Consider the following 12,856-nt stretch of genomic DNA (forward strand, 5'->3'; position numbering starts at 1 on the left):
AGGAAGAAGGAGAAGAAGAAGAAGGAGAAGAGAAAATAATCGTAGTATTCCGAGTGAGAGGTGGGGAGCCGGGCGGCGGTTCGATACTCTCCCAACCATTTAGAACACGGCTTTTGGTCGTTGCCTTCCAGTAAACGCCCTTGGCATTTTTTTTTTTTTTTGTTAACCTCTTCCGTCACGTTAAGTATCGTGTTTAATGGTCGATCTTTGGATTAGCGACGAATCAGTTGTCTGATAAGTGTCTGACGAAATTAAAGAGACTTGAAAAACAAACCGCCCAGACTTGTGACAGTGAGTGGCCAAGTGATCATAGTGGAAGGGGCCATCAAGTGGCAGGCAGGGAGGCCGCGCCCCACGATGCTGTAGCAGTGAGACGGCTGCACCAAACCAACTTATTGACGACCACATACACACACCCACACACTCACCACTACTGCCGTTCACCGTCACCACCATCACGCACACCTCCATCACTAACCGTAACTCCGTCCTCTGCCCCACCCACCACCCCCTCTAAACCGACCTTTTCCGAGGCCATCCTGCGGGGCGCGGCCTCGTAGGAACCTCCAGCATCGTCAGGATGTTGTCGACCTGCTGGTTCACGACGCCTTTCACCGGATGCTTCAGCTCCAACGCCAAAGGTAAGGTGTCTCACTTTCTACATTCTTTATATTGTTGTGGGATGACACCACCCGCCACCCATCCCTGGATTGGTGAGAGCGGTGGGCCTCCCATAGGGAGGGTGGGCTTCCCATAGGGGTCGGTAGGCTTGGAAATTGGGACGGTGGGCCTTTGAGAAGGATGGTGAGCCTTCTGTATAAGGGAGAGGGTGGGGGTCGGTCGAATCTTTCTTAGAGAGGGGTTCGAGCGATACTGGAGAGGGGTTCAAGCCTTGTAAGATGGTTACAAGTCTCGTTAGAGACGGATTGTAGCCTATCTTGAGAAGGGGTACTGGATTTGCTAGATGGAGGGTAGGGTTCTATCGTTGCTGGAGAAGAGTTCTGACCTTTCTAGAGTTCTTTCTGTCTTTGCTAGAGAGAGGGGTTCTACTCTTGCTATGAAACTACTTCGAGGTGACCTGCCTTTCTCCTTCGTGTTCTCCATATGGAGGGTTTGATGCCTTCCGTTGTTGTCAGAAATGCCTAGAAATCTAAGACATTTTCTTTCAGATTTTTAAGCCTTTGGAACTTCGTAAATTCTCACCACAGCTTAAGTGGCTCGGTACTAGACATACTTCCGCAAACACACACACACACACACACACACACACACACACACACACACACACACACACACACACACACCCCAACTTAGAAGACTTTATTTACACAGCAGCAGCAGCATAAGGTAGACTGTATTCCCACATAGCATTTTTCGGTAGCATACTACACCTTAGGGGAGACGCACAGCACAGCTTGAATGATTCTGTGCGCCCCCCACACCACAGACTGTTACTAAGGCATGTGTTCCTCTCTGAGACCCATCCTGTGGCAGAAGGCCACCTGTCGAAGAGAAATGAGAGCTGAGCATCAACATATGCTGTGAATTACCTGTGTAAACACGAGCCTTGCTCTCCTTGTTGTTGTAGGATCGACCTCAGGGAAGAGACTGGACGAGGTATTGAAGGTTACAAGGATTGTACAGCATGGAGTAGGGAGCGTGTTGATGACCCATGTTTGGGAAGATATCTTGTCTCCCATAGTGTGAGGGGTTATTAAGTAATTACTCCTGCACACCAGGCAAACTGAACTGCTGCCATTAATTCACCTGATGGATTGTTGGATGGTTCTCCTCTTCCTGCTGGACAAACACCAGCAGAGGGGAAGCGAGTTGGGGGGGCAAACACTCGTGTGGATGTGTTGAAAGAAAGATCAGGGATAGTGAGACGAATAGAGGGATAGGGGACAGGGCTAGTTTGTTTTCTGCTTGTCTGTCTGTCTGTCAGTGCTCTGTCTTCGACTAGTTGTTAGTTAGGAGGAGCACCAATGTTAGCAAAAGTGGCTAGGCCCTAGATGTTATATGACCACCACCAGCAGGAGTGGTGTGGCCTCGGGTGTTCAGTACCTCCCGCCTGTTATGTAACCAGCTCCGCGCCTTCCCCATATATTTTTTTTTTCTCTTGCTCTGCCGCCTATACCGCCACCCCCCAGCCGGTCACCCTAACGCCAGCCAGCCAGCCTGGCTTTACCCAGCCAGCCAGCCTAGCTGTACCCAGCCAGCCAACCTGCTTGCCCTTACCCAGCCAGCCAACCTGCCTGCCCTTTCGCCCTTACCCAGCCAGCCAACCTGCCTGCTTACTTGCCCTTACCCAGCCAGCCAACCTGCCTGCTTACTTGCCCTTACCCAGCCAGTCAACCTGCCTGCCCTCTTGCCCTTATCCAGCTAGCCAGCTTGCCTACTTGCTTGCCTTTACCCAACCAGCTTGAAACCCTGCCCCTCTGTCAGACCGCCTTCAACCAGCCTGCTTTCAGTTAGTCGTCCAACCTTCAATATACGCCAGCCAGGTCTTAGCTATCCAGCCTTCAGTCGACCACCTAGCTCTCAGCTCTGTGCCAGCCAAGCTGACCAGTCAACTACACACTACCACTCTCCCAGCCACTCGTATCAATCAGTCGCCCAGCCACCCAGCCAGCCAGCCAGGCCGTCTACCAGCGTGTCTGGTTGCCAGGTCTTGGCGAGTTGTAGCCGAGGGGGCCCCTGGCTGGTCCTCTTTAAGCTGCGGCTGGAGCCAGCAGCCCCAGCGTCCCGCCGCCGCCGCCGCCCGGGCCACTAGTGTTGTTGCACCCGGGGCATGGCTCACCCCTGGGGTGGGGTGTCGGCTACACTGTGCGAGTGGTTGAGGGGCTCTGGATACTCTCATTAAAGACGAGGTCGCATTGTAGCAGTTGTAGGTAGAAGAGCGCTTCACTTACTCTTAATTGATGATAAGAAGCCACTCTGTCGTAGAGCGCCCCTGTTACTCCGGTTGTAGTGTCGTGTACGTACAGTGTAAGGGTTGTAGACCACCCCTGTTACGTTTACTGAGAGATGGACGTTACGCTGGCCGTTACGAAGCGTCTGGATTGCTGTAACGGGACGGTGGCCACAGTGACAAAGTTATAGAGCCCCCAGGGCTGCTGTAACGCGGTGGTGGCCCTACTGACATTGTTATATAGAGTCCTCAGGGTTACTGTAAAGTGGTGGTAACCACACTGGCAGGGTTACTGAGCCCACTCTAGATTGATGTAAACGTCATAGTGACCTTACTGACAGAGCTCTAGAGCGAGCTCTAGAGCCCCCGTGGCTACTGTAACATGGCAGTGGCCTCTCTGACAGAGCTGTAGAGTCCCCGGGGCTACTGTGTGACGGGATGGTGGCCAATACCGACACTTACGGACCGTCCAGGTCACTTTAATTTAGGGTAGTGGCCGCCGTGTCAGGGTGATAGAGCGTCAGGGTTTTGCCCTGATTATGTGATACGGCGGAGGGAAATGGCACGGCCTGGGTTCTCCCTTCCTCCTCCTCCTCCTCCTCCTTCTCTCTCTCTCTCTCTCTCTCTCTCTCTCTCTCTCTCTCTCTCTCTCTCTCTCTCTCTCTCTCTCTCTCTCTCTCTCTCTCTCTCGATTCAGGGCACAGATCACATTGCAAGTGACGGCATGAAATTCGTCGGGTATGATGCCTTCGTTGGGAAGGTCTTCAGCGTCGGACCTGGATGGAATTGAGCCATTTTTTTTATAGCTATAGAATATATATATATAATTGTAGCTTCGTATTATGTGCCTATTAAGAGTTTGATCATTACGGTGACGAGAATGAATAATGCCAGTAATATTAACCTTTTTTTTTAATGCTATGTTTTATGAAATCTGTCGATTTCTCTAACTTCTCGATCCTAGAATAACCTGATCACTGCCGGCTTCGAAGTGGACGCATCTCCCATCGTTCGATTTTAGATTCTAAAGTGTGAAGATCCGTCGACTATGGCATTACGTTTCGTTTCATAGGTTCCGAAGTGTGTTTTCCCTCCCCGTTATGACGCCTGATATTGCCCTCACTCACTCCCTTACTCCAGTGTTACAGAATCATTCTGTGTTTAAGGCGATGGGCTTCCCAGGAATACAGTAAAATACATTAATGTGTTAATGGTCTCACTACGACCCCGGCAACTATCAGTGTTCGTGTCTCCCCCCCGTGTGTGTGTGTGTGTGTGGGTGTGTGTATGTGTGTGTGTGGGTGTGTTAGTTCTTCTCTTGACGTTCTGAATGCGGATTTTAAGCGACTAATGAGTCGGAAACGCTATTGGAATCCTAAAGAGCTGCACTTTTAGGGTTTTTTTTGGGGGGGGGAAACAAAATGAATACTGAGAATTGTGGAGTTGTTTATTTTTCTTCTTCTTTTTAAGCTGATCGTGTAGTTGGTTGTTTCCCAAAGGCTTCAACAACCCGTAGAGGTAAAGCGGAGGGAGGAAGCCAGTAGGGGGGATGTCAGCCAAGCCGCTCTAAGGGTGTCAGCCAAAGCCACTCGAGGAGTGTCAGCCAGGCCACTCCAGGGGTATCAACCAGGCCAGTCCGGGGGATGTCAGACAAGCCACTCCGGGGGATGTCAGATAAGCCACTCCGTGGGTGTCAGACAAGCCACTCTGGGGGATGTCAGACAAGCCAGTCCGTGGGTGTCAGACAAGCCACTCCGTGGGTGTCAAACAAGCCAGTCCGTGGGTGTCAGACAAGCCAGTCCGTGGGTTTCAGACAAGCCACTCCTTGGGTGTCAGACAAGCCAGTCCGTGGGTGTCAGACAAGCCACTCCGTGGGTGTCAGACAAGCCAGTCCGTGGGTGTCAGACAAGCCAGTCCTTGGCTGTCAGACAAGCCAGTCCGTGGGTGTCAGACAAGCCAGTCCGTGGGTGTCAGACAAGCCAGTCCTTGGGTGTCAGACAAGCCACTGCATGGGTGTCAGACAAACCAGTCCGTTGGTGTCAGACAAGCCAGTCCGTGGGTGTCAGACAAGCCAGTCCGTGGGTGTCAGACAAGCCAGTCCATGGGTGTCAGACAAGCCAGTCCGTGGGTGTCAGACAAGCCAGTCCTTGGGTGTCAGACAAGCCAGTCCGTGGGTGTCAGACAAGCCAGTCCGTGGGTGTCAGACAAGCCAGTCTGTGGGTGTCAGACAAGCCAGTCCGTGGGTGTCAGACAAGCCACTGCATGGGTGTCAGACAAACCAGTCCGTTGGTGTCAGACAAGCCAGTCCGTGGGTGTCAGACAAGCCACTGCATGGGTGTCAGACAAACCAGTCCGTTGGTGTCAGACAAGCCAGTCCGTGGGTGTCAGACAAGCCAGTCCGTGGGTGTCAGACAAGCCAGTCCGTGGGTGTCAGACAAGCCAGTCCGTGGGTGTCAGACAAGCCACTGCATGGGTGTCAGACAAACCAGTCCGTGGGTGTCAGACAAGCCAGTCCGTGGGTGGCAGACAAGCCAGTCCGTGGGTGTCAGACAAGCCAGTCCGTGGGTGTCAGACAAGCCAGTCCGTGGGTGTCAGACAAGCCAGTCCTTGGGTGTCAGACAAGCCGCCAGTCCGGGGGTGTCAACCGTGCCAGTCCGAGGGGTGTCAGCCAAGCCAGTCCGGGGACGTCAGCCGACCCACTCTTGGGGGAGGGGGGAGACTAGAGTAAACAGAAGCGAAAAACCAGAACCTGGTTTACCACCGGGATTTACCGTGACGGACTAGCAACGACCCTTGATCCTCTGGGACGCGGCGGTACGACCCTCGAATACGAGCGTACAACCCTCTAGAGTATGATGGCGTGACCTTTGACCTGATCCCCTAGTCAGGTCAGAGGTCACGTTCGTCAGCGCCTAAGGGTCGTATTTGCTCTTGCTTTGCAAAAGGGCGTAGGAGGGGGGGAGCTTTCTAGGTTAGTCCTCACTGGAAATAATTCTGCTCTGCATTTCCCACGAACGGTTTATATAAATATTACAAGAATTTAATGTCCCGATGATATTCCCTCCAGGCCAGTTATAGATATTTGATTACCCAATTAATTCAGAGGGTATTTTTGGAGAGGCTCGTACATACTGAACAAGGGTCAGGCCATTTTGTGCAGGTCAGTTGATAGCTGTGATAACACGGAGGCAATCAGCGGACAGGCTAAAACTTGGTGTTTGCTCGGGGTGGGATAGGGTTGGGGTGGGGTTCGAGTCACAGGTATGGTGGATTGGACATTTGCTGGATTATCCGCCTGGAGTTGTTATTATCCCATAATTACTTTTAAATGGATTCACCCACATTGCACCAGAGAGACCCAGGGACGAGGCATATAATGGTTGTCACTGGCTGCTATTATCGGTAATTATCAAGAGCCGAATGCTCATGTTATAATGATGGTCGGGTAGTTAGCCCAGATGATGATCCTACACTGCAGTAGGGCCATTAAGAGGAAGATTGTTCGGGATGGTGTTAGACGTAAATATTAATTTACCTAGACCAGTGTAGATTTGGGTAATTAGTAATATGATTATGCAAGATTTTTTCATCAGTCACTCAATCAATCTCTCTCTCTCTCTCTCTCTCTCTCTCTCTCTCTCTCTCTCTCTCTCTATATATATATATATATATATATATATATATATATATATATATATATATATATATATAATATATATATATATATAAGTTTCTGAATTGTCATACAACATCGAGTTTCTTCCGTTCATTCACTACTCTAAAGCCATAAAAGTATTTCTTTCTTTACATTTTTTCTAACAAATTTATTACTTTGTGTGTGTGTGTGTGTGTGTGTGTGTGTGTTACCTCTTTACATTCATTCGTGGACTTTTTCCCAAACCTTTAAACATTTACGTAAAAATATGACTCTTGCATATTTCCCAAACATTTCAGTACATCACGCACGAAAGAGAGCTTAACAGTTCTGCAGAGTAGGCCAAAAAAAAGAAACTATTTTTTTTTTTTTTTTGCATTTACCGGGCAAGAAGCCTGTGATGAGAATGGAAAGAACCGGCAATTCAGTAGAGAGAGAGAGAGAGTTGGTTCGTTCCTCGTCCATCAAATTAGCCTCTCTAGGGCGACCAACCTGCAAGAGACGCTGATGGGAGGAGAGAGAAAACATTTTTGTACGTCTGTGTCGTCTCAACTGAAGCTTGGGGATGAACCGTTGAAACATTTAACGAAGGGATTCATAAACTGTTTCAGTCATTCTCAACTCACGGGCTTAAAACTCACACGCAAATTGCTACTTTTTATTTCCGCTCTTTTTTTTTTTTCTTTTTTTCTTTTTTTTAGATTAGATAGGAATAAAGTTTACTGATTTTATCTCGAATTAAGAAAGCGTTTTCTAACTTTATATGTATGTCGTCGGCTGCTCCCTCGTATCTTGCCGGAACTAGTTAGGCGAACACACACACCCTCAAAGCTGGGAGGGGTCTTTGATGGCTGGCTTCGTTACGTTCGAAATGGCGGCGGAACACGATTAGGCCTGAATCAAAAGGCGGCCGTCATGTTCCACGGAGAGGAGGGCAGTGGGCTGGTGGTGGCGGCGGTGGTGGTGGTGACTCTAGTTAGGTGTGGGGAGGTTACGTGGTGATGAGAGAGAGAGAGATAGATAGAGAGAGAGAGAGAGAGAGAGAGAGAGAGAGAGAGAGAGAGAGAGAGAGAGAGAGCGAGAGAGAGAGAGAGAGAGAAGAAGAAGGCAGGCGTTCAAGAGACGGTGTTGGAGGGAGGTAAGGGGTGAGGGACGTCGAGATGGGACTTTGTGGTATAGAGATGTGGCTAAGTCGCCAAGGCTGTTGTCGTCTGTTGCTCACTTCTGTGTCTCACGAGTGATTAGCTGTATCGGGGGATTGGTTGGGTTTGAGGGAGAGGTGGGGTTGGGGGTGGGGGGTGTTGATTGATCGTTGTAGACCTTGGAGGTGGTAGTTGGCCTCTTGTGTTGCGTCAGGAATATGGTGGAGGAACGAGGCCATCATCATTCACGGTCCAGTGCCTTTGGTAAAGGCGTTTCCACGATCAACACCTCTGGTCTCTCGTGTTTGCATATACCTGCACATGGAAGCGTGTGTGTGTGTGTGTGTGTGTGTGTGTGTGTGTGTGCGCCTTACAAGAAGATGGCACAAGCATGACCTTGGTCGTCCGCTGGACTGTTCATGTTGATGGATGGCGTGAGGACCGGGAGAAGCTGGTGGGTGGGTCGGCCTTGTAGTTATTTAGCGGTAATTTGAAAGGTGTTGATGGATGGTGGGTCGGTGTGGTGTTGTGAGAGTTGTGGCCGCGGAGCGTGGTTGTGGCTTTGAGGGTTGTGGGTGTGATGGTGGAGTAGGCCGAATGGCACGTGATTGCAGGCCGGCCTTGCAGGGGGGTTGGCCACACTAACTCCCAACACCGCAGCCTTGCGTGTCCTGCTGGCTTCTGCTGCTCCTGTTTCTGCTGCTGCTGCATTCTTCACATCCGCACCTGCCTGCATACACCGCCCCTCCTCTCCCCTTCCCCCGACACACGTATGATATGTATAACTTGTATGCATACTCCTGTATGATGAATACATGGGATATGAGACAGACATGGGGGAAGCAACAAACATGTTCCAGACAAAGGAATGAATTCTTTTACGTCCGGCTCGTCTCTGTGGTTCCTGGTTGGTACCGACACCAAGTACCATCGCCGGGTTAGGGAGGCACTACCATCACCAGGGTCGGGAGGTAACCATCAAGAGGCGCAGGGGTTGGAGGGGTTGCTGGAAACCATTACCAGGTCTAAGGGGAACCGTCATCCGATGCAGGAGAACGCCTGGGCCGGACAGACAGTAGAAGTGAAGATACCGAAAGGATTTGGTCACTCCAGGGAACGCCTCGCGGTAACTCCTCATGGATCCCGGCCTGGGGACCTCCGTAGCGAAAACCTGTAAAGTTTGGATGGGGTCGTGTTCTTGTTAATGAAATCTGAGTCGGATTTTTGTGGGGGATTCGTTATACCCTCAGCCTCATACTGACTGTAGGCTCTCTCTCTCTCTCTCTCTCTCTCTCTCTCTCTCTCTCTCTCTCTCTCTCTCTCTCTCTCTCTCTCTCTCCTCACGAGCCGTCAGGAGTGATGCGTGTTGCAGTGTCATGAGCGTTGCCATGCGCGGCTTATAGTAACAGATCTTAATATGATTGTTTCCGTGTTTCTTGATGGTGTCTGTGAAGTCATCTGTTTGACCTTCGGTTTCGTGGTGTTGGTGTCGGTGACGAGCGCCGCATGGTGGTGTAGATCCTCATCCCATTTCCTCAGTGTGGCCGACACGTCCTCCTCCACGCGCCGCGGCCTTTGTGGTCAACCATGAATCAGTCGTACTGCGTCCAAGACACTCTCGCCACTTTTGGACACCGAGGAGATCCGTCTGGTACAATGTCTGCCAGAGGGTGCCTGGCACCCGGCACGCTCGAAGTAAGAGTGATACACACACAGGCTGAAGGTTAAGAGTGCGCTGAGACCCGAAAATCATCAAGCTTCATTCTTGGCCCAGACAGTAAACCATTCGTCAAACACTGGCTGAGTGAGTCAAAGGTTTTCAGGGAGGTCAAGGGTAGGTAGGCTTCAGGCAATTGCTGTGATCAGGAGATCACCTCACACACTCTGATGAAAGTACTGTGAACAAGCCTTCACGTATAAAGGCTTCGTTGCTTCACCAACCGTAAGATTTAGGTTGTGAACCGTTTCGGTGCAGAATGTTTCGATACATTCTTACATTTCGTCCAGGCGTTGAAACGAGTGGTTTCGGTTCGTGCTTCACACCCTCCGCCCGATTGTTTAAAAAGATCCTAATGACTTGTGGATGAAGTGTTGATAGATTCTCCATTCCACATGTCATCAGTGATAGAGGTGCGGATCCTTCGACTCAGGGTATTAGATAGTCTCAAACGGATTCCGCCGTGCCTAATGACGGACCTGCTTCAGCGAGTCAGAACCTGAGCCACCGTCAAGGCTTTTACAGATAATTGATGCCTTCAGCCAGAACATTGTGGGATTTCTTCAGAACCTTACCCTGAACACAGCTTGGAGAGAGAGAGAGAGAGAGAGAGAGAGAGAGAGAGAGAGAGAGAGAGAGAGAGAGAGAGAGAGAGAGAGAGAGAGAGAGAACAGTGTATGTTATTGACGAAGAGGCAGCGTCTGGACCAAAGCAAAATGGCAGCAGTTCACAAAATGGCCTGTGTCACACCAACGCAACCTTTAATACCTAAGCAGTAAGAGGCCAGGTAGCTTGACTTGACACATAAGTCTGTGAAAGAATGATAAAAGGACACACACTAGGAGATCTGATCAGGAACATTTGCCGGGTAAATAGATGAAGGCCGACAGGAAATTCTACCCGGGGGGGAAAAAAACAGTAGACCATAATTATTGACTCACAATAGTTATTTCTAAAACTTTAATTCCAAGAGAGAGAGGACTCTCTCTCTCTCTCTCTCTCTCTCTCTCTCTCTCTCTCTCTCTCTCTCTCTGTCGTTCATGCGCTTGGCAAACGAAAACTCAAAAATTGATTTGAGAAAGTACCCGTACAAAACATTAGGGGTGGCCTTAAGAAGATGAATGAAAAGGGTTTATTTTTTTTTTTTTTTAATTAAAAGTGAAATTCAGAATAGTAGAGCAGATGGACCCGTGTCTGATGGTGGCCACTAGGTACGGCATGAGCCTCAGGTCTGGTAATGATGATTACGGCATGCATCACCAGATGGGGACGTCTCCCGGGGGGTAAAAAAGAAAGACCAAATGTAATCAGGTTATTTTCTGATGACTTGAGCTTGGGGGGTTAAGCTAGACGGATAAGCTGAACCTGATCAAAGATAGGTTTAAAAATGACTTAGATGCATTCTACAAATGAACGGAAGTGAGTGTGATGGAATTTGACGAATTAACTTCGAGCTTGTAAGACGCGTAGCCAGTTTTGAATGAAATGACATTGATGGCACGCCATTTTAAGGCCCAATGGTGAAGCGAAAGAGTGAAACAAAACGTCACGGGTAGGGGAGGCATCGTAGAAGAGAACCTACAACTTAAAAAGGTGTATATTGAGAGGGTATAACACACTGCTGGGCCAAGTAATGAGTGGTATGGTTGTGGGAGCCTGTAACTATACACGAGAGGAGAGGGGAGACTACCGAGTTATGAAATGGGTAATGTGTACATGAGCCGTACCAGCTGGCTGCATCGTACGGTCACCAGCCGAACGAACGAGCTTCAGAAGTTCGGACGCACCTCAAAGGCCGAGTGGAGGATGGAGGAGGAAGGAGGGAGCGAGCATGCGAACTGCTGTACTGTGAGAGGTCGAGAGAACCCGACCTTTAGGGCCGACAGAGGAGAGAATCACAGTCCGGGAGGTACTCTCTCTCTCCCTCTCTCTCTCTCTCTCCCTCTCTCTCTCTCTCTCTCTCTCTCTCTCTCTCTCTCTCTCTCTCTCTCTCACACACACACACACACATTTATAAAAGGAAGAAAAAAAAAAGCACATTTCCATTTCCATTAACTTTAGTGGCTGAAAGTTAAAGTGTTCTTTTGAGATTAATCGTTGCGGAAATTTCCCGTGATTTATATTTACATATACATATATATATATATATATATATATATATATATATATATATATATATATATATATATATATATATATATTTTTTTTTTTTTTTCTATATATTTTATTTTGAATCACAGGCTTGTCAATGTGGACTGTCAAAAGATGGATCTGCGTCCGAAAAGACCGGTAAATTCCTGAAATGTTTTCAGAGAGTAAATATTAGGAGGCAGAGAAGGACTGTTTGTAGCCGGTGTCTGGCATGGGAGGAAAATTGTGTAATGTACCGTTGGTCCGTGCTGGTGTGGTCGGTTGACGGGGTTCGGGGAATGTGTAACGTACCGTTGGTCCGTGGTGAGGTGATCTGTTGGTGTGGAGGAAGTGTGTAATGTACCGTTTTGGTCCGTGGTGAGGCGATCTGTTGGTGTGGAGGAAATGCATACCGTACCGTTGGTCCGTTGAGGAAATGCATACCGTACCGTTGGTCCGTTGAGGAAATGCATACCGTTCCGTTGGTCCGTTGAGGAAATGTATACCGTACCGTTGGTCCGTGGTGAGGCGATCTGTTGGTGTGGAGGGTATGTATACCGTACCGTCGGTCCGTTGGGGAAATATATACCGTACCGTTGGTCCGTTGAGGAAATGTATAGCGTACCGGTGGTCCGTTGAGGAGACGTATAACGTCCCTCACGTTGGTCCGTGGGGAGGCGTTGCACTGACGTTTGTGGAGGAAAGAAAAAAGAAATGTGATGTACTGTTAAGTCCCTCGTGTTTTATATCTTGGCCGTGGGGTCGAGAACGAAGTCTTCTCCCGTCGACCATCACAGCGCCGACCTGGGAGAGAACGGGGGGCGTTTATAAACGCCCGTGTCGTTGTCTGCACGGCCGGTGCCGATTTCCTGGTCCTTGGGGCGCGGCAGCTGTTCTCGGCGCTGCCTGCATGACGGGCCGCCGCGTTATTCACAGTGTATAACAAGTACCCCCGGCTGTAAAGCAGGATCGATATGGTCGCCTCCCTCCCTCCCTCGCACCCTCAGGAGTTGCCATATAGCCTGCACGAATGGAGGTATTTAGAATGAGTGAGGTGACGTGCGTGTGTGTGTGTGTGTGTGTGTGTGTGTGTAGGTAGGTAGGTAGCAGTTTGCGAAGTCGTGAGGAGGCGGGTTGAGTCAGGGGTAACAGGTGTAAATCTTGCCAACAGAGACATGATAATCACAGTGCAGGCTGCCGCCGCAGTGTGCACCTGCCCTCCCACTACACACTGTGTAGACACAGGGTTTTTTTTTTCGTAATTGGTGCAGCAGTTGGTGCACCGTGGTCATTCACACACA

General features: G+C 49.7%; 1 protein-coding gene across 26 annotated transcripts in view; it reads left to right on the forward strand.

Annotated features, from left to right (window-relative positions):
* The window catches only part of LOC139755367 (uncharacterized), an 876,210-nt gene that overhangs the window by 566,009 nt on the left and 297,345 nt on the right, over nucleotides 1-12,856 (forward strand). For 4 of the 26 annotated variants that reach the window (XM_071673582.1, XM_071673566.1, XM_071673564.1 and 1 more), the window contains exon 2: nucleotides 217-641. The exons of 21 other annotated variants lie outside the window; for them this stretch is intronic. In XM_071673582.1, the coding sequence (XP_071529683.1) occupies nucleotides 581-641 (61 nt within the window). In that variant the 5' untranslated portion in view covers nucleotides 217-580. Of the gene's footprint in view, nucleotides 1-70; nucleotides 642-12,856 lie in introns of those variants that run through there. One more of the 26 variants, XM_071673565.1, reaches the window with a different exon arrangement.

This window comes from Panulirus ornatus, chromosome 19 (assembly GCF_036320965.1).
Source record: "Panulirus ornatus isolate Po-2019 chromosome 19, ASM3632096v1, whole genome shotgun sequence".
In the NCBI taxonomy this organism is placed as follows: Eukaryota; Metazoa; Arthropoda; class Malacostraca; order Decapoda; family Palinuridae; genus Panulirus; species Panulirus ornatus.